The following is a 21,007-nucleotide window of genomic DNA, read 5'->3' as shown; positions in this document are numbered from 1 at the left end:
CTAAAAATGTGCTTACAATTAAAAAAAAAACCCAGGGATGGTTCAGACATGTGTTTGAGTACAACAGAGCTGACCCATCCTGTTGAACTGAATGGGTTTAACCACACCCCCACTGAATAGTCAGGGTAACTGACATTACCCACCCTTGTTGCCATCAGGGTTAATCGTATTAGTAATAAGAAATTAAATTTGAATGGGGTACACCCACAGTAAGGGAGGTGGGTGGGTGGGTGAGGATGGCGAGATTTAATATGAAAGGAAATAAAACCTCAGGAGTTGATAGATGCTATTAGACAGTTAAAAATATGACCCCAGCAGTTGGTAGAACTCTATTGGACAGTTTAAATATAACCCCAGCAGTTCATTGAATGCTATGGGTCACTCTTTCTAGCAACTTAAAGTCATTAAAATAATATATTTACAAAACTAAAAATTTCAAGGGTTCACAAACCTCCACCATACTTTAGAACAAACATTTGCGCTAAAGACAATCAAACATTTAAAAGCTCTGGGTATTTCTAGGGTGCTTGCTATGGTTGTGGTACACCCATTTCATTTCAAAAACAACCCCCAGACTTTAAGCATGAAAGAAATATGTTTAAAAAACAAACGAACAAGCCCCAAGATATTCACTGATATCTGCAAGGGGCTCCACAGGTGGAAATGGGTACAGTAACGTTAAGGATTGTTGTGTATGGTGATTTACTGCTTAATACTGTAACAAGGCCCCAAAGAAAAATGTATTTTAACTAAAAGAAAAAAATAGCCAAAAGGAACCCAGTTGTACAGACAACTGAATTCCCCCACCCCAGATCACAAAAGGGAATGTTAGGGGAGGGGGGTCTAAAATGGTTTTTAAAAGTTGGTTTTTAAAAGCAGTTTGATTTTTATTCTGAAACAAAAAGGGTTTGTTTTTTTAAATGGGGTTGTTTGTCTTCTTAAAAGAGTTGGCTTGAATGATTCAATTGTTAGTAATTCAGGGGCCTAAGCTATACATAAGTGTGGGTGTTTAAGAAAGTATTTTGTTGCAAACTGTTGGTTTGGTGTTTTAAACTGCTGGGGTGTGTGAGTTTGTGCAAAACATAGGTGTGGTTATAAAAAATATATATTGCTGGGTTTCTTAAACAGAAGTTATAGGGCTGCAAACTATTGGTTTGGTGTGTTTCAAACTAACAGGTGTTTCTGGGGAAAAATGTGTTTTAAAATGGATTTTAAAAGTTGGTTTTCAAGCAGTTTGGTTTTTATTTTGCAAAATGAGATGTGTTTTTAAAAAATGTTTCTGGGGTTGTTATTTTGTTAAAGTGATAGAAATAAACTCATAATCTGTGTTTGTTGTACAGCCTGAAATGGGTTATTTTGTTTTAAAGCTATGACTTTTTAAAAAGAAAAACACCCTAATGAGTATTTTATTTTTTAAGTTTACAAGACCGTTTCATCATAATAATGTTGTCTGCTCCACAGTATGATCAGAACACAAGAGATCCTCAGGCCAGAGGGTAAACAAGCTCAAAAGAAAAAGGAAAGAGGCAGCTGAAAAGAAAAATTCACCAGCATCAACGGCTGATGGATGGATGAAGCCCAGTAAATATATTTCACTTTTTGGTTTGGTTATTTGATGAGGTTGTGTATTTTAAGTAAATACATAGGTGTGGGTGAGAAAGATGGTAAAGTGTAAGCATCCTGGTCTGAAAGCCAAGCTATTACCTGTCTCCTGTTTAAAGTTTTACTATGCTTTTTGGACACTTGAAAATGAGGTTCACCCCGCCAAAGCTCCCAGCTTCCCCGGCGGTGTAATATCTTTTCTTTAACAGAGCAGTCTGCGTAGACATGACATGACTGTTACTAGGACCAAAGTCTGCTCTGCAAGGTCAGTGCATTTACACAGGATTGCCCTGAGAGCAGCCTCTGAACCCAGGATTTTGCTCACCCCCTTTGTCAGTCACCCCCACGATGCTTTGGCATCAGCTCCTGCCAGATGAACACCCCCTGCTCTGGGTGCTCGGGGCCATTTAGCTGCTCCATCCCCCCCGCCCCCCGTGTCAGGGCCTCCCCTCCGGCAGCTGGAGGGGGGCACTTGGACGATGTGCCCCCAGAGGCTGGGGCAGGAGATAGGCCTTGAGTTATATTGGCCCGTGGTGCTCCTGCTCCTTGAATATTCATGAGGATGGGCCTGGCTCCAGTAATGTTTGGGCCCCGGGCCCCATGCTCTGGGGGGCCCTACGCCATGGCTTGGCGACGTGGGGCCCTCTCACCGTGGGGGTGGCTTCCCCTCCCCCCCCCCAGCTCCCTGCGTGCTGTGGAGAGTCTGGGCCCAGGCAGGGCAGCTCCGCATGTTGCCTCCGTCCCCGCCCAGCGCTGACCCTGCTCCCAGCCCATTGGCCGGGAACCACGGCCAATGGGAGCTGTGGGGGGCGGTGCCGGAGCTGCCTGGCCACGCCTCCACACTAGGGCCGGGGAGAGAGGTGCAGCAGAGAGAGCAGCTGGAGTGTGTTACTGTCAGACAGTGATGGGCACCCTGGGGCTGGCATTAAATGCAAAGTACAGAGGGGGTTTCCTGGGGGGGACTATAGCAAGCCCCCACAGAGCAGACCCAGGCTGCAGCTGGCTCCGTCCATCAATCCCTATGCCATACAGAGACCCACACAACCCTGTCCCCCCTCCCGCCCCCCGCAAAGACCCCCACCGGCCCTTGTGCACCCATCACCCCTCTCTGGACAACCCCCCCCTTTGTGCCTCCAGAGACGGCTCCTCTCCCCACCATCCCGCTCCCTACAATCTCCCCCTTTGCCTACCCCTCCTTCCCAAGCCCATTGGCCGGGAGGCTCCCAGCCTGTTGGCCACCATGACTAATGGGAGCTGCGCCTGACGCAGGGTGCCTGCTTGCAGATGCAGACCTGCCTGGCTGGACTTCCACAACACGGGAGGGAGAGCCACAGGTGAGCAAGCCCTGGTCATCATCATCACAGGCCTAGCAATTCTCTGGGTATTTAATTTCACTTAGGCAAGTAATTCAGTCTACTCTTCCTTTCCAGACAGTTTGTGGCTTTTCCTGTGAGAAAACTTACAATTTCTTTGCAAAGAAGTCCATTGATAGTTTTTCACTTGAGAAGTATATTTTCTGGTTGTTCATAAGCTCGTTTATTTTGTTAACTCAGTTTCATAGGCAATTTTAAAAGTCACTTGAATTGTACCTGTTTTTTTTCTATTGGTCCAAAACCACATGGAAGATGTGCAGATTTTTATTTCTGTGGGCCAAACCAGTCAAGGTTCCTTCCCCATTCCGAACTCTAGGCTACAGATGTGGGGACCTGCATGAAAACCTCCTAAGCTTATTTTTACCAGCTTAGGTTAAAACTTCCCCAAGGTACAAACTATTTTACCCTTTGCCCTTGGACTTCCACTGCCACCAAACTTTATCTGGGTTCCTGAAAAAACATAGTTTGGACACGTCTTTCCCCCCAAAATCCTCCCAACCCTTGCACCCCACTTCCTGGGAAAGGTTTGGTAAAAATCCTCACCAATTTGCATAGGTGACCACAGACCCAAACCCTTGGATCTCAGAACAATGAAAAAGCATTCAGTTTCCTTACAAGAAAGCTTTTAATAGAAGTAAAAAAGAATCTCCTCTGTAAAAGCAGGATGGTGAATACCTTACAGGGTAATTAGATTCAAAACACAGAGAATCCCTCTAGGCAAAACCTTAAGTTACAAAAAAGACACACAGACAGAAATATTCATTCTATTCAGCACAGCTGTTTTCTCAGCCATTTAAAGAAATCATAATCTAACACATACCTACCTAGATTACTTACTAAGTTCTAAGACTCCGTTCCTGTTCTGTCTCTGGCAAAAGCATCACCCAGACAGACACAGACCCTTTGTTTTTTCTCCCTCCTCCCAGCTTTTGAAAGTATCTGGTCTCCTCATTGGTCATTTCGGTCAGGTGCCAGCGAGGTTACCTTTAGGTTCTTAACCCTCTACAGGTGAGAGGATTTTTCCTCTGGCCAGGAGGGATTTTAAAGGGGTTTACCCTTCCCTTTATATTTATGACAGACCCAGCTTACCAAGTGATCCAGATCACAGTATCTCCATAACATCCCCCACTTATACAAGGGAATTCCCTCTTCAGTCACCTTCACCTGTTGCTGTCCCTGTTCTCTTTCCTTTTCTCCAGGATCTGCATGTGTCATTTTTGGGGGGAGTTCTGCTCCTCTCTTTGCCCTGGAACAGGGTAGCACAGCCCCTGAGATTTCCCTCCTCAGTCTCCACGGGTCAGTGACATGTCTCAGTCATGTCTTTTTAATTTTTCTCTTTTCGAAAGTAAATTGCTGTATTTCTGTGTCTTCATATGACCCCTGACCCTGTTGAATGCAGATGATTGGAAACTCCTTCTCCCATCATTTCTATTTCCATTCTATCCTTCTACAGATGAAGTGACCAAACTGCACTCAGGATTGGTGGTGAAGGAAAGAAAGATATTTCTGTGAAATAGCGATGTACTCTGTGGGCATTCTGGTATTGATTTCACTGAGGGTTCAACCAGAGCGCACTTCTGGCTTCTCCACTAGTCAGTACTCAGCTCAGCATTGACTTTAAACTATATTCGTAGATTGTCATGGAAATATCCCACTGTGTGAAAACGATTAGTATTACTGGGGTTTTTAGTAACAACTCAGTGACTTGTTACTTGTTTTAGCCTTATTGCTTCAGTGGAAACCCAGATTCTTATTAACCCTCCTCTTGTCATTTTTTTTCTATTCAATTTATTTATTGTCCTAGCAGAAATATTCATCCTCTGTGTTTATCGCTAATGGGAATTCTTTTTACCATTTCCTTCAGTTCAGGTGGGAATTACCCAGAGAGAATTTCCCATTTATCAGCTTGGATTCAAGAAAAGTTTCAGATCTGAATTAGGTTTAGTAACAACCATGTTGCTCATCTCAGAATGTTCTCTTGCCGGTGTCTCACTTTTACCACATGCCTGATAGACCATTCAGTGTCAACCCACCTCCCATCAAACAGCCGGGCATACCCAGAGGTGGCCCGTCCTTGTCTCCTGGTTTGTTGTATCTCAGCCTCTCCCTGTGATGAACCCTGGAAACTTCACAATTCATCTGGCAAGAAAAACTTCCACAACAGGGAAAACTTTCAGAAAGGATTTAATATGCAAAAAGGCACAAATTCAAGATGAAGAAATTATAGGCATAAAAAAGCAGGAAACTTCCATCCCTTGAAACAATGGAGAATTATGCAAAGAAAGTTTATGAATCTTTTCCCTCTCACACTTGTAGTTCTTGCAACTTCACACAAATCTTATAAAAACACCTGCTTTGTCTATCAAACTGGAAGGGACTGTCTCTGGACCATCAGAACAGAGGGAGCATTTCTAAGAGAAAGAGGTGAAGCATTTACATCAGCACAAGGTTATTTTGTCCAATCACACTGTTCTGATATTGTGATTCCCCCAGAGTCACAATGTCCCACATCATCATAACCTGTGTCTCCCAGAGGCAGGAACAGGGTTTCCTTCTCCATCCCAGATACACCTTCACTCCTTCGCGAGTGCAGACTCCCACCTGAAAATAACAAGGGAGACACATACAGTCAGTGGATCCACTCTATGGTGATGGGCAGCAGCAGAGCAAGGCGGCGTTTACAGCAGTGGTTCTCAAACTTATTTGATCACCCCCCTTCTTTGTGTCCATTGTAGTTGACGCCCCCCACCCCCACCACACAGGTACATCTACCGATTTACAAAAATCAACGTGCAACTCTCACTAAATATGAAAAGCAGTCGGGCATTGAGTCACAAAGAGCCATTTAAGTACATAGCTCCCTGGCCGTCGAGCTCTGAAGGCAGCACTACTGCCAGCAGCAGCGGAGAAGTAAGAGTGGCAACACCATACTCTGCCATCCTTACTTCTGCGCTGCTGCTGGTGGCAGCGCTGCCTTCGAAGCTGGGCACCAGGAAAGTAGCCGCTGCTTTCTGCTCTGGCTTCTCATGCTGCCCCAGAATATATTCCATGCTCCACGGTTTGAGAACCGTTGCTCTACGGTGTGGGCTAGGAATTGTTCCTCCTTCAGTCTTCTGGCTTGGTCTAGAACAAGTTCTAATCCATCATCTCGATACATAGTCTAGAAATTAAAACCTTTGGTTTCCAGACCAGCTAACACTGCCCAGTGCCAGCTATAGCTACCTGTACATTGGTGAAAAAAATCCCAAGCACTTACCAGCCAGGAGCACTTACTTAAGGACATCAGAACTGTCACTGTGCCCTAACAATGAAGATAAGCATCAAGTACTAAGCAACGCACATTTCATCACCACTGCACCTCCTCTGCTCATGGCACAACAGGGAGGCGAGTGGAAATTTAGGCCAAGGATAATGGGCTAAGCCCGACTTTTACAGGAAGTGTCATGGGCTCTTTAGCATTTGTGCAGCAGTAACATGACTTTGGTTTATAAGATTCTGCCCAAAAGATACACGTTCAGTAAATAGGTAGGAATCCAGTACATCAAGAGTAGGGCAGCCACACAAGGATTTGAACCTAGAGCTTGAGGGAATCCTAGCTATCTTGCTGGTTTGACCAGGAAGTACCACCCAGCACAGATCCTACTTTTCCTCTCTCTATTTCCGGCACTGAATCCTCTTCTTTGAGGGGAGGGAATGGACAGATGAGAGAAGGAGAGTTTTTCTCACAGGTGTTGGGTTGGCCAGGGCTGTTCCCTTGCTGTGAACTCCACATTTCCAGCTACCCCACTCTGCAGAGACACTGTGAAGTGCAAACAGTTCTCCACTCACCTGTCTGTGCATCCCTGTCCCTGTCACTCGCCCCAGTGCCTTTGTCATCATTCTGTCCCAAGCCAGGGTCACCTTCAGGGACAGACACTTCTCTGGCATCATCGTAAACAGCCCCTGGGACGTCTCCAGGCAGGGCAGGGTCATCTGACGTGAAGATGTGCAGTAATTAAGAGAATATTCAAGGTGAAGACAGAAATAAACTACAAGCTGCAGATGCATCAGCCTCACTGGTCTCTGGGGATCTCTCAGCACTTAACTTCCACCTTCAGGACATTAAGAGAAGCCCTCCTCTGGAACCCTCAGACTGGGGGATTTCACATATCACATTGATTTGATATATTTCAGGAGCTAATTGAGAGGATCCTAGAGCTCCCAGATTACAAGTGTGGAGGGGTCGGGGAGCCAGCTAATAAGGTTGGAACATGGGTCCTTGGGTGAAAAATCTCTATGTCCCACACCAGCACAGTGTGTCTGACACAGATGTATACAAACTGGGGCAGTGACCTGAGCCAAGTATAGTGTGGGCAGCTCCTGAGCAAACTGCTCCTTCAGTCCCTGCTATGGGCCTTTATTATGCCTTAGGACATCACATGCTTCCCTACACCTGGGCCTCCACACAGCTCTTGTCATGCATCTGGTCAGCGCCCCCAGCGTTACGGCCAATAGACAATACTGGTGGGTGAACTTTCTGGTTTTCTTAACAAACCACTATTGTCCCTGTTGGGAAATACAGTTAGTTTTTCGTCAGGGTGACGTTGCTTCCAGGAGGCGGATTCACTGCTCACCTCGGTCGTCTGGAGTCTGGGGGACGTCGTTCAAGGCAGGCTCCTCCACGTTATCGTAATCCAGCTGAGACCCCCCTGGGGAAACTCCCTCTGGAACAGCAAACACCACACTCAGCCCATGGCACCAGCAGCATCTCTTCAGTGCAGGTGGCCCTTCTAACTAGAGCTGTGTATCATGGCACGTGTGAGGGGAAGTCACAGGGGCCCATGGGGAGAACGGCACAAGTCAGAGAACTACAGTAAAACAGGAGTCCCAGAAATAACAAGGGGCCAATCCTGTCCCTGCAGAATCCAACAGCAGCTCTTTCATCTGTTTCAGTGGGAGCAGGATCTGGGCTTGTGCTGAGATAACAGGTTGGAACATGGGTTCCAGAGCCGGCCTGTGTGAATCCAGCTGATCTGTGCAGACAGGTTTGAATTTTCCTTTTACACCGGGGAGGGGGAACCTCCCCTGTGCAGGAATTAAAGCTCCCGCTAGAAGGTTGATGGCCTGATCCTTTGTCAGCTCCTGCTCTCCATTGGCCTCTTAGGCAGCCCAGGGCACAGCTTGGCAGCGCTCCAGCTTCTCAGCAGAACTGGCTCATCTGCTCAGTGTCTTCTCCCCGAGCCACAGGCTTAATTCCCACAGGGCCCAAATCATGGACTCCCTTGACAGCAGCTGGGGTAGAAATGCCGCCCTGTTTATCATTAGAGATGGGGCCAGGCCAGGAAGTGCAGGTCTAGGATTTTGCTTCAGCCTGTTATAGCGACAGGTGCCAGCCCCAAAACTGAGATTCAGAGCTGGGGTCAGAATCTGCAAATCCCTCCACCCCCCAAAGTTCTGGTGGGTTTGGATCAGTGAGCTGGGCTGAGCCCATCTGTAATTATAACATAGGACTATCTTCCCCTCTCTCTTGCGGACAAGAGATGAGCCCTGCTGGGCACTGACGCCTCCACCCAAAGAGACTGATCCATCTCCTCCAGCTGCTCACCTGGGGAGGTCACTGGGAGCTACTCCGAGGGGTGTGTGCTCAGAAGATTGTCACATGTTCCCTTCCTGAGATTCTGACAGAAATCCTGTTCAATGGGATGAGACCCAACTGTGTAAAATGGGAACTATGTGAGGGGAAATGGCTGCGATTGCAGAAAGTGTCATAGAAATTCATTTCTCTGCCCAGATTTGGGTCTCTCGGCCTGAGTCTGCCCCTCCCCCGTTACCTTGTTCTGATCCAGGATCGTTTTCCCCCTCGCTGTCCCCGGTGTAATACTGCAGCTTCGTCACCGAGACATCTGAACAGGAGACTGGAGAGACCAGAACCAGAAATTCATCACAGTGAGAACAGCACAACTGTGGGACTGGGAACACATCCGGGGCCTGGAGCAGGATTTCCAGTCTCAGTCTATACCTTCTTCTACAGGACATGGTGACTCACAGCAACTCTGAGCAGTGAGAGGCTGACACAGACTCCCCAAGAGAAATCTCCATGTTATTGTGGTAAATGTGACTGAGGGGGATGATATAATCTGACCTGAAAGATGCTGTGGTGAGTGAAGGGAACGTCTCTGGCTGCTGGTCCAGGGAAGTTCCACAATTCTCCTGGCCTCCTCAGCCATAGAGGGGACTCCTCCTTCTTAAGGGTAAATACCCACCTCCCCCATGAATCAGTCAATCAGCTTTCCGTGGTGTTTCCATATTAAACCAAGGAACGCGCAGAACAGAGTCTGTGATTCATAAATTTGTTAGTCTCTAAGGTGCCACAAGTACCCCTTTTCTTTTTGTGATTCACTGTAACCATCTTGGCAGTGATGCTGGGAGATGCCCTGAGCATGTTCCTAGAGCCCCACCACAGCACAGCCCTTGGGCAGGATGTTCCCATCAGACATTGAGACAAAATGGCACTAAGGATAAAAGGGCCGGGACTCAAAGTCATGAGGCTCTCCTGGGCTGATCTCTCTGCTCTGGAAGCAGGAGGGAGCTGACACAACAGACCAGTGGCTGCAGTGGGAGGGGGGCAAAGAACATCCCCTGCTCCAGTGCTCCAAAGAAGTTCTCAAATGATAGTTTAGCCTGCCCCAGGCAGTCGCTTTCCTGACCCCTCACTGGTTACATGCCAAGGCTGCAGTACGGGCAGATGGGAAATTAACTGTCCCTAGAATTGGGACACTCAGTGTATGGTGGGAAGGAAACCCATCTCCCTCAGTCTACATGAGTAACTGCTGGTCTAACCACAGACCCACAGCTCCCACAGCTAGAGCTTGGCAAAAAAAACAGATGGTTTGGTTTTCTGACCATTGGGGGGAAAAGCAAAACATAAGATTGTTTTGAGTTGAGCCAAAAATGACTTTTTTGGGGCAATTTTTGGGAAATGCAAAAGTAAAGAAAAAGTTTAATGAAACCATTTGGTGTTCTTTTGGACATTAGTTAATTTTTGTTTATTTGTTTTTTTCCCGATAATATTAAAGGAAATTTCTAATGGAAAAGTAATATCCAATTGAAAAAAACAAAATGTTTTCTTTAGAAAGTGTTGAAATGAATCGTTCTGTGTGTATTTGGAACAATTGGGTGATATCGACAAGAATTTGTGAAATGTTTCGGTGTCTCTGAATCTGCATTTTTCACCAAAACATTTTGCAATGGAGACTTGTGCCCAGCTCCAATGACAAGCTCACAGGGCTGAAGCTGCAGTGATTTAACTCTGGGTCAGGGCCTCAGATGGACAGGGCATTAGATAGCTGCTCCCTGTTAAGAGTGAGACCCACAGACCTGAGCGACTGAACATCTCCTGCTTCTCTCTCATCAGGTTATAATCAATCTCCTCGTACACGGCCTCAGAGAAGGGATCCAAGGGTCTTCTGGAGCCTGAAAACAAAGGGCAGGGTTTGCACAGGGTCATTGAAACCAGAGATGGGAAACACTGTTAGCTTATTCAGCCCCTCCCCCGGGCCCATGTCAGCCTGAACCCTACAGCACATTCCCAGTGCTGGAATTTAAATGAGCCAGGTGACAGGGTTTCTTTTCCACAGCATCCCTTTGATGATGGTTCCCAGGGCTAGACCGCTGTCAGGAAGCTTCCTCACATTCATCTTAAATGTTCCCTTTTTAATCTCATCCCATTATTCCTGGATATTCCCCTTCGGAGCATCTTAAATAATTCTTCCCCCACGCAGGTGTTTATCTGCAAAATGGTGAGAACATCTTTATTTTTCATCGAGTTTAAGGCCAGAAGGGACCATCTGAACATCTAGTCTAACCTCCTGTATAACACAGGCCACTGCATTTCACCCAGATACTCCTAGGTTTGAGCCCAAAGATGCACTTAGAGTAAAGCATTTCAGTCCTCAGGAGAATAAACTATTGTGTGTCACAGGTAGAAAGCAGGAGCGAGTAAGGTATCACCAATGCCCAAGGGCCCCACAGTGGCAGGGAACTGATTACTTGAGAGATGCCTTGATAATCCTGGCAGGTGATCCACGCTCCATGCTTCAGAGGAAGAGGAATATCCCTCAAGGTCCCTTTTTGCCAACCTGACCTGGGGGGAAATTCCTTCCTGACCCCAAATCTGACAATTGGTTTGATCCTGAACACGTGGAAAAGACACACCAGTCAGATATCTTTGAAAGAGGTTTCTCTGTATCACCTCAGAAGACTGGTCCAGCCCATCCAGTGACACATATCCCTCTGTAGCTAATGTCTGATGCTTCAGAGGAGGGCAAGAAACAAAACAAAGCAAAACAAAACACAAAGATGGGGGCTTCCCAGAATTCCTTCCTGACCCCTGCAGGTCACTGGCTGAAGCCCTGAAGCAAGAGATCTGATTATAGTCATTGTCTTACTGCAAAGTTGTGACTGTTACATGTATGTTGATGGCAATCCCGTCCTTTATCTTCTTGCCAAGGAGCTGGTCGCTAATGTTTGTATAAAGCGTGTTATAGATGTAAAATCCCCGACAAGTGCCAGCTTTGAGTACAAGACAGTAAAATGCTCCTTTCCCACACTTCTCCTAACTAAGATTGTCTTTTCTACTGGATCACTCTCTTCACAACTATTTACCACAGCTCTATTTTTATACATCTTTTTTCCTTGACAATATTTCCAATTTCTCTCGGTCCCTTTTCCATGATGTCTCTCCTCATGATATTCAGATCCCCTCCCTGTGGCAGATACTGCAGCTCCAGGCAGTATCTTTGGGAATCACTATATTAAAGCTATGAATGGTTTATGTTCTACTGCATGTTGGAGGGTTACCACAGCTCCTCCAGGAAGAAAAAACACTGAGTGTGTGTGTGGGGTGGATGGGTGGGTGGGTGGGTGGGTGGGTGGTTAAGATGAATCACTGAGATTATAAACAACTCCAGAAAGGTAAAAACCTTCAGGGTGGTTTATACAGATTGGTTCAAACTGGGTTACCAGAGACCAAGAGACAAAGGAGGACTTCTGATATGAAAGGCTGAGTTTAAAAAGACTCAGGGCCTTCATTTTGATTCTGCAAATGGGCAGGACCTTCTGTCCATAGGGATCCCAACACTGTATTGTTGGAGGGATGTTGGTCTACCAGGCTGCCCATGAGGAAGATGGGTGAATTCTGGTATGATCACCAAGTGTGGAGGAATTTTTATTGTTTTTAATGTTTTCTCTGTCATACTTTTATCTAGGAATAAGGTCTAATCTGTTGAGAGAGAGCTGCGTGGTAATTTGTAACTACTAGCAATGCCCTGCTCATAGCCCTTGGGGAGAAAGCACAGCATGGGGGCTGGCCTGTAGGGAGACTGGTTTGCTGCGGGTATCACAGTGGAAGGCAGGGGACTGTGCAGTCTTAAAAACCCCTCACCGCAAGGAGATGGGACAGGGGTTTCCCACCCAGAGACAGGTGACGGGAGGAGGCCTGAGTAGGCACTCCTGGAGTGGATCACCGGAGGGTGGGGGTGGATGGGGATACAGATGTCGTTTCTCTGAAAATGTGAAGGTCCCTAGCCAGTATCATCTCCAGATTTCATGGCTGGGCTATTCCACTGCCAGATAGTTAATGAAATATTCAATGAGAGAGGAGTTAACAGGCACCCTTGGCCACCCCACCCAGCCTGGTATCGCCCCTCACCCTGACACCCTGCAGCCCCCCTGCTATTGCAGAAGCATTTCACACAGTGACACCAATCAGGACCCACCTCTGCGCTGTGCCCTGGCACTTCGCACCTGCGCCCCCAGGATGATTAAGACCAGGCAGAGCAGGGCCCCCAGGATAATGCAGATGACCACGGGCACCGTGACTCTCCCACCGTTGGTCGGAGGGTGGTGCGGGGGAGCTGGATGGAAATGAACATGCGACATGAGAGATTAGCCTGTGAGAGTTGGGGGAGTCCAGGGAGCTCCCCAGTTATTCATTGCAGGGCCCAGGACAGCAGGGTAATGGGCTGGGACACAGTCTGTGCACCATGGGGGCAGCTCACAGCATGCTGTTTAAATCATGGGCCCTGCTCTGTCAGCTGGAGCCAGCAGACAGGAATCCTCTGGCTCAGCATGGCCTGCAGCTCCCACCCGGGTGTCATTCGCCCTCAGGTATCACAGGCCATGGAAAAAAGAAAAGGAGTACTTGTGGCACCTTAGAGACTAACCAATTTATTTGAGCATAGGGAGAGTGGTCACTTTGGATAAGCTATTACCAGCAGGAGAGTGAGTTTGTGTGTTTATGGGGGTGGGGGGGGGTGAGAAAACCTGGATTTGTGCTGGAAATGGCCCACCTTGATTATCATGCACATTGTAAGGGGAGTGGTCACTTTGGATAAGCTATTACCAGCAGGAGAGTGAGTTTGTGTGTGTGGTTTTTGGAGGGGGGTGAGGGGGTGAGAGAACCTGGATTTGTGCAGGAAATGGCCCAACTTGATTATCATACACATTGTGAATAGAGTGGTCACTTTGGATGGGCTATTACCAGCAGGAGAGTGAGTTTGTGTGTGTGTGGGGGGGGGGGGGGGAGGGAGGGTGAGAAAACCTGGATTTGTGCTGGAAATGGCCCAACTTGATGATCACTTTAGATAAGCTATTACCAGCAGGACAGTGGGGTGGGAGGAGGTATTGTTTCATGGTCTCTGTGTGTATATAATGTCTTCTGCAGTTTCCACGGTATGCATCCGATGAAGTGAGCTGTAGCTCACGAAAGCTCATGCTCAAATAAATTGGTTAGTCTCTAAGGTGCCACAAGTACTCCTTTTCTTTTTGCGAAGACAGACTAACACGGCTGTTACTCTGAAACAGGCCATGAAAAGGAGCTCCTTCCCCCAGGCTGCAGCTTGCAGCTCATCCGCTGTGACCCAGCCCCAGGGAAATTTAACCCTTGATGGGAGGAGGGGGATGCTTTAACTGGGGTATTTGGAAAATCTGTCCTCTCTGTCAGACCTGCAAAATTAAAGGGAGGAAACTTGGAACCTGTAGTAGGGGGCAGGTGACATGTTTGTTCCCGGGGGGATCCTCACCTCTGAGAGTCCCCGGTTGTTTCCAGCTGTCACCTCCACAAACTCCCTCACAGCAGCACAAGACCTGTTTGTTCGTGATTGGGGGGGGGGGGGGAGAAGGAGGGAGAAAGGAGTCCAGGAGAGCTGGCTCTCTTTTAAAGAATCCTTACTGAGGTTACAGGGACAAACCATCCCGATTTGTAGAAAAAATAGTAAATATGGCAGGCGACCAGCTTGGCTTAACAGTGAAATCCTTGCTGATCTTAAACACAGAAAAGAAGCTCACAAGAAGTGGAAGATTGGACAAATGACCAGGGAAGCGTATAAAAATATTGCTCAGGGATGCAGGAGTGAAATCAGGAGGGCCAAATCACACCTGGAGTTGCAGCTAGCAAGAGATGTTAAGAGTAACAAGAAGGGTTTCTTCAGGTATGTTAGCAACAAGAAGAAAGTCAAGGAAAGTGTGGGCCCCTTACTGAATGAGGGAGGCAACCTAGTGACAGAGGATGTGGAAAAAGCTAATGTACTCAATGCTTTTTTTGCCTCTGTCTTCACGAACAAGGTCAGCTCCCAGACTATTGCACTGGGCAGCACAGCATGGGGAGGAGGTGACCAGCCCTCTGTGGAGAAAGAAGTGGTTCGGGACTATTTAGAAAAGCTGGATGAGCACAAGTATCCACTGCATCCGAGAGTGCTAAAGGAGTTGGCAGATGTGATTGCAGAGCCATTGGCCATTATCTTTGAAAACTCATGGCGATCGGGGGAAGTCCCGGACAACTGGAAAAAGGCTAATGTTGTGCCCATCTTTAAAAAAGGGAAGAAGGAGGATCCTGGGAACTACAGGCCAGTCAGCTCACCTCAGTCCCTGGAAAAATCATGGAGCAGGTCCTCAAGGAATCAATTCTGAAGCACTTAGAGGAGAGGAAAGTGATCAGGAACAGTCAGCATGGATTCACCAAGGGCAAGTCATGCCTGGCTAATCTCATTGCCTTCTATGACGAGATAACTGGCTCTGTGGATGAGGGAAAAGTGGTGGACGTGTTGTTCCTTGAGTTTAGCAAAGCTTTTGACATGGTCTCCCACAGTATTCTTGCCAGCAAGTTAAAGAAGTATGGGCTGGATGAATGGACTATAAGGTGGATAGAAAGTTGGCCAGATTGTCGGGCTCAATGGGTAGGGATCAATGGCTCCATGTCTAGTTGGCAGCCGGTATCAAGTGGAGTGCCCCAAGGGTCGGTCTTTGGGCCGGTTTTGTTCAATATCTTCATAACTGATCTGGAGGATGGTATGGATTGCACCCTCAGCAAGTTTGCAGAGGACACTAAACTGAGAGGAGAGGTAGATATGCTGGAGGGTAGGGATAGGATACAGAGCGCCCTAGATAAATTACAGGATTGGACCAAAAGAAATCTGATGAGGTTCAACAAGGACAAGTGCAGAGTCCTGCACTTAGGATGGAAGAATCCCATATACCGCTACAGACTAGGGACCGAATGGCTCAGTAGCAGTTCTGCAGAAAAGGACCTAGGGGTTACAGTGGACGAGAAGCTGGATATGAGTCAACAGTGTGCCCTTGTTGCCAAGAAGGCAAATGGCATTTTGGGATGTATAAGTAGGGGCATTGCCAGCAGATCGAGGGACGTGATCGTTCCCCTCTATTCGACACTGGTGAGGCCTCATCTGGAGTACTGTATCCAGTTTTGGGCCCCACACTACAAGAAGGATGTGGAAAAATTGGGAAGAGTCCAGCGGAGGGCAACAAAAATGATTAGGGGACTGGAACACATGACTTATGAGGAGAGGCTGAGGAAACTGAGATTGTTTAGTATGCGGAAGAGAAGAATGAGGGGGGGATTTGATAGCTGCTTTCAGCTACCTGAAAGGGGTTTCCAAAGAGGATGGATCTAGACTGTTCTCAGTGGTAGCTGATGACAGAACAAGGAGTAATGGTCTCAAGTTGCAGTGGGGAAGGTTTAGGTCGGATATTAGGAAAAAATTTTTCACTAGGAGGGTGGTGAAACACTAGAATGTGTTACCTAGGGAGGTGGTGGGATCTCCTTCCTTAGAAGTTTTTAAGGTCATGCTTGACAAAGCCCTGGCTGGGATGATTTAGTTGGGGATTGGTCCTGCTTTGAGCAGGGGGTTGGACTAGATAACCTCCTGAGGTCCCTTCCAACCCTGATATTCTATGACTCTATGATTTGGGACCGAAGTCCCTTGTGCTCTGTGCAGCAATGAGGACTCTCATAACAAACCAGCACAGTGGGGCCTGTGATGGATGCAGGGGCTATGTGGGCTGATGCCTGAGCCAGTCTGACCCCACAAAGGTTCCACCCCTCAACATCCAGGATGCTCCAGCACACAGGAGATGGGAGGGCCTGGTCTGGGACCAAAGGGGATGGGTGGGCTAAACCATCCTTTTCCCTGAATATTACAGCATGTAGCAGAAACATCTCCTGTCACTCACCTGAGCAATTCACGGCAGCATCTTCCTTATGACCACAGTTGCTCTCACCCCAGGGCTTGGCAGGACAGTCCCAGAGAGATGACTCTGTCCCTCTGCAATTCAACGTCTCCACCCAGATGGGACCAGTCCCCTCGCCGAATGCAGCCTCGCCCGGGGCAGATACAGCAGAGCCACAGCCCAGTTGTTGACACAAAACATTAGCATCTGCCATGTCCCAGGAGTCATCACAAATTGTTCCCCAGGAGCCAAGGTACCAAACCTCCACTCTCCCCGAGCATCTGTCCTCTCCTCCCACGACACGTAACTTGTCCTGGTCTGGAAATACAGAAACCTCACATGTTACTGGAACAGCTGGGAAAGTCCTTAGGGACCACGAGGGAGACAGTGAGAAGCAGAGATACCTGTGCAGCTTGGAGAGTTTGGGCATTCGGCAAACAGGGTCTGAGTTGGTTTTGGTTTTTTTCCTATGGAGAGAAAAAGCTGAGGTGAATGCACTGGGCTGTGTGTGTGATGTGGGAGTAGAATTTATCTGTATTTTAAACCCCTAATTTCAGCACTGTCTGAACCAAAATGTGAACTCTGGGTCATTTAATACCTAATTAATTTGCTATTCAGCTGTTACTCAGACACACAGGCCGACATGCACCCAGACTTGTGGGGGATTCCAGTTCTGACCCAAACTGCACAGCCTGGGTCCATCTCTGAGTGTTCATCCCAAAAGGATTAATAACCACAGAGCTGCCTCATGACGGCCTCTAGGGAGAGGCTTTTCTCGGCTCTCAGACTACCTTATCGCAGTGTCTAACACCGGTCTCTTTTAAAATTAATTGATTAAATTCCATGTTTGTTGTTAATCAGACAAATGCTTGTTCTTATAAAACATCATGAAAATATATTTGTATCTTGTGTTGAGAATTTAAATCTGCCTACACTGAGATGTGAACAACAACAGAAGTTCTATCCTAACCCTTCAATTAATTAAACACATCGTGTACATGTGGGTTTGCACACGCACATGCAGGTAGTTTCAGAATTACCAGTGCAAGAAATATGGGTCTCTTCTGCTCGGTTATCACACGACTTTGGATCCCAAGGGTCTGACAGGCACTGCCAGAGGGAGCTGTGCTGCTCACTGCATGCAACGTGGTCCAACCACATGGGACCAGAACCTGCTCCATATTCAAAGTCACTTGCAATCTGCCCTTTGTCCCCACAGTTCAGCTGTTTGCAGACAATTGCTGGGGTGACTCCAGAAATCTGATTGGAGCAAACACTGCCCCACGACCCATTGTAGAAAACCTCCAGCCGCCCAGCACAGTCACTGTTGCTCACCAGCCTCAGATCTGTGAACTCTAGAAGAAAATGCAGAAAAAGGGAATTTAAATCATTTGATTCTGAAATGAACTGGGGTGTGAAGAGTGAAATCCCAGCGATTGCTAACGACCCTGTGCATCATTCTGCAGGAGCAACTGCTAGAGAACCAGTCCAAGAGTAAGAGACTCTTTTAGACACCACAGGCCCCTTCGAAATACAGTGGGCATCTCTGGAAGGCCACCATTTAGCAGCAGCTACATAGAGATTGTAATAGATAAAGGCCAGGAAGGATTATGACATTGGCAGGCCAGATGCCAGCTCTTGCCCAGGCTGCAGGCCTTGGCTGAAAACTTACAATCTTGTAGCTGGAGACCAGGCAGGGTCACATGTGTGTTAGTTTTGCTGAAAACAGGTATTAGTCTTGGAAGAATTATTGAGTGTTTAGACTTTATGAAATGCTGGTTAGTTGCTGCAGGCATTAATCTCACTTGTAATGTCTGTGGTCCATGCTACAAGAACATATGCAAGTTTTGCTTTATAACTGAAAATGTTTGCTCTGAACTTGTGAACTCAGGCACGGGAATGATCCCCGCCGCCCATCCCCTGCATGTAGTACATGCAGAAGGTCTTATCCCATTGCTTTGAAGGCTGGAAGAGGGAAATAAAAATAATAGATGGGAAGATTTTTCATCTTTTTGGCTGTTTGAACTCTGACAGAGCTAAAGAAACCAAACTGAAGCCCGAGACCCCAAGGGGTTACCCTTGGATCAGCGCTGAAGGACATTTGGAATTGACAGATCACTACAACTCTGTCACTCCGAGGATATAAATGGTAACTCATTTGTGTGTAGATGATTGCTTGCTTTAACCGTGTAAACAACCCTTTTATTTCTTTTTCCTAATGAATAAACCTGTATATAGTTTATTACAGGATTGGCCACAGGCATTGTCTTTGGTGTAAGATCCAGGGTACCAAGTGATCTGAGTAAGTGGCTGGTCTCTTGGGATTGGAAGAAACCTGAATGTGATGTGATTTTTGGTGTAAGTGACCACTTATCACTAAGTCCAGTTTGTTTGGGTGACAATAGCCTGGAGAGTCTAAGGGGACGGTCTGTGACTCCATGGTAAGATAGAAAAGGAGTACTTGTGGCACCTTAGAGACTAACCAATTTATTTGAGCATGAGCTTTCGTGAGCTACAGCTCACTTCATCAGATGCATGCCGTGGAAACTGCAGCAGACTTTATATATACACAGAGAATATGAAAAAATACCTCCTCCCAACCCATTGTCCAGCTGGTAATAGCTTATCTAAAGTGATCATCAGGTGGGCCATTTCCAGCACAAATCCAGGTTTTCTCACCCTCCACCCCCCCACACAAATTCACTCTCCTGCTGGTGATAGCCCATCCAAAGTGACAACTCTTTACACAATGTGCATGATAATAAAGTTGGGCCATTTCCTGCACAAATCCAGGTTCTCTCACCCCCTCACCCCCCTCCCAAAAACCACACACACAAACTCACTATCCTGCTGGTAATAGCTCATCCAAAGTGACCATTCTCCCTACAATGTGCATAATTAAGGTGGGCCATTTCCAGCACAAATCCAGGTTTTCTCACATCCCCCCCACCCCCATACACACACAAACTCACTCTCCTGCTGGTAATAGCTCATCCAAACTGACCACTCTCCAAGTTTAAATCCAAGTTAAACCAGAACATCTGGGGGGGGGGAGGGTAGGAAAAAACAAGAGGAAATAGGCTACCTTGCATAATGACTTAGCCACTCCCAGTCTCTATTTAAGCCTAAATTAATAGTATCCAATTTGCAAATGAATTCCAATTCAGCAGTTTCTCGCTGGAGTCTGGATTTGAAGTTTTTTTGTTTTAAGATAGCGACCTTCATGTCTGTGATTGCGTGACCAGAGAGATTGAAGTGTTCTCCGACTGGTTTATGAATGTTATAATTCTTGACATCTGATTTGTGTCCATTTATTCTTTTACGTAGAGACTGTCCAGTTTGACCAATGTACATGGCAGAGGGGCATTGCTGGCACATGATGGCATATATCACATTGGTGGATGTGCAGGTGAACGAGCCTCTGATAGTGTGGCTGATGTTATTAGGCCCTGTGATGGTGTCCCCTGAATAGATATGTGGGCACAATTGGCAACGGGCTTTGTTGCAAGGATAAGTTCCTGGGTTAGTGGTTCTGTTGTGTGGTATGTGGTTGTTGGTGAGTATTTGCTTCAGGTTGCGGGGCTGTCTGTAGGCAAGGACTGGCCTGTCTCCCAAGATTTGTGAGAGTGTTGGGTCATCCTTTAGGATAGGTTGTAGATCCTTAATAATGCGTTGGAGGGGTTTTAGTTGGGGGCTGAAGGTGACGGCTAGTGGCGTTCTGTTATTTTCTTTGTTAGGCCTGTCCTGTAGTAGGTAACTTCTGGGAACTCTTCTGGCTCTATCAATCTGTTTCTTTACTTCTGCAGGTGGGTATTGTAGTTGTAAGAAAGCTTGACAGAGATCTTGTAGGTGTTTGTCTCTGTCTGAGGGGTTCGAGCAAATGCGGTTGTATCGCAGAGCTTGGCTGTAGACGATGGATCATGTGGTGTGGTCAGGGTGAAAGCTGGAGGCATGCAGGTAGGAATAGCGGTCAGTAGGTTTCCGGTATAGGGTGGTGTTTATGTGACCATTGTTTATTAGCACTGTAGTGTCCAGGAAGTGGATCTCTTGTGTGGACTGGACCAGGCTGAGGTTGGTGGTGGGATGGAAATTGTTGAAATCATGGTGGAATTCCTCAAGGGCTTCTTTTCCATGGGTCCAGATGATGAAGATGTCATCAATATAGCGCAAGTAGAGTAGGGGCTTTAGGGGACGAGAGCTGAGGAAGCGTTGTTCTAAATCAGCCATAAAAATGTTGGCATACTGTGGGGCCATGCGGGTACCCATAGCAGTGCCGCTGATCTGAAGGTATACATTGTCCCCAAATGTGAAATAGTTATGGGTAAGGACAAAGTCACAAAGTTCAGCCACCAGGTTAGCCGTGACATTATCGGGGATAGTGTTCCTGACGGCTTGTAGTCCATCTTTGTGTGGAATGTTGGTGTAGAGGGCTTCTACATCCATAGTGGCCAGGATGGTGTTATCAGGAAGATCACCGATAGATTGAAGTTTCCTTAGGAAGTCAGTGGTGTCTCGAACGTAGCTGGGAG

At 47.1% G+C, this 21,007-nt stretch overlaps 2 protein-coding genes across 6 annotated transcripts in view; one reads left to right on the top strand and one right to left on the bottom strand.

The window, feature by feature from the left end:
• LOC140898919 (uncharacterized) overlaps positions 1-10,013 on the top strand; it is a 77,651-nt gene extending 67,638 nt beyond the window's left edge. For all 5 annotated transcript variants that reach the window (XR_012155145.2, XM_078849023.1, XM_073313516.2 and 2 more), the window contains 2 exons: positions 1,462-1,581; positions 7,908-10,013. The gene's annotated coding sequence lies outside the window, so the exon portion shown is untranslated. The remainder of the gene's footprint in view (positions 1-1,461; positions 1,582-7,907) is intronic.
• Positions 5,230-21,007, bottom strand: part of LOC140898865 (antigen WC1.1) — a 60,762-nt gene continuing 44,984 nt past the window's right edge. The window contains exons 7-16 of the mRNA XM_073313395.1: positions 17,519-17,833; positions 16,883-16,945; positions 16,482-16,796; positions 13,928-13,958; positions 12,731-12,873; positions 10,332-10,427; positions 8,786-8,869; positions 7,589-7,678; positions 6,804-6,947; positions 5,230-5,576 (exon numbers count right to left, since the gene is read on the bottom strand). Coding sequence (XP_073169496.1) covers positions 5,425-5,576; positions 6,804-6,947; positions 7,589-7,678; positions 8,786-8,869; positions 10,332-10,427; positions 12,731-12,873; positions 13,928-13,958; positions 16,482-16,796; positions 16,883-16,945; positions 17,519-17,833 — 1,433 coding nt within the window. The 3' untranslated portion in view covers positions 5,230-5,424. The remainder of the gene's footprint in view (positions 5,577-6,803; positions 6,948-7,588; positions 7,679-8,785; positions 8,870-10,331; positions 10,428-12,730; positions 12,874-13,927; positions 13,959-16,481; positions 16,797-16,882; positions 16,946-17,518; positions 17,834-21,007) is intronic.

This window comes from Lepidochelys kempii, chromosome 1 (genome assembly GCF_965140285.1).
Source record: "Lepidochelys kempii isolate rLepKem1 chromosome 1, rLepKem1.hap1, whole genome shotgun sequence".
Lineage (NCBI taxonomy): Eukaryota > Metazoa > Chordata > Testudines > Cheloniidae > Lepidochelys > Lepidochelys kempii.
Note: the sequence above shows the minus strand (reverse complement) of the source record. Positions and strands in the feature narration are given on the sequence as shown.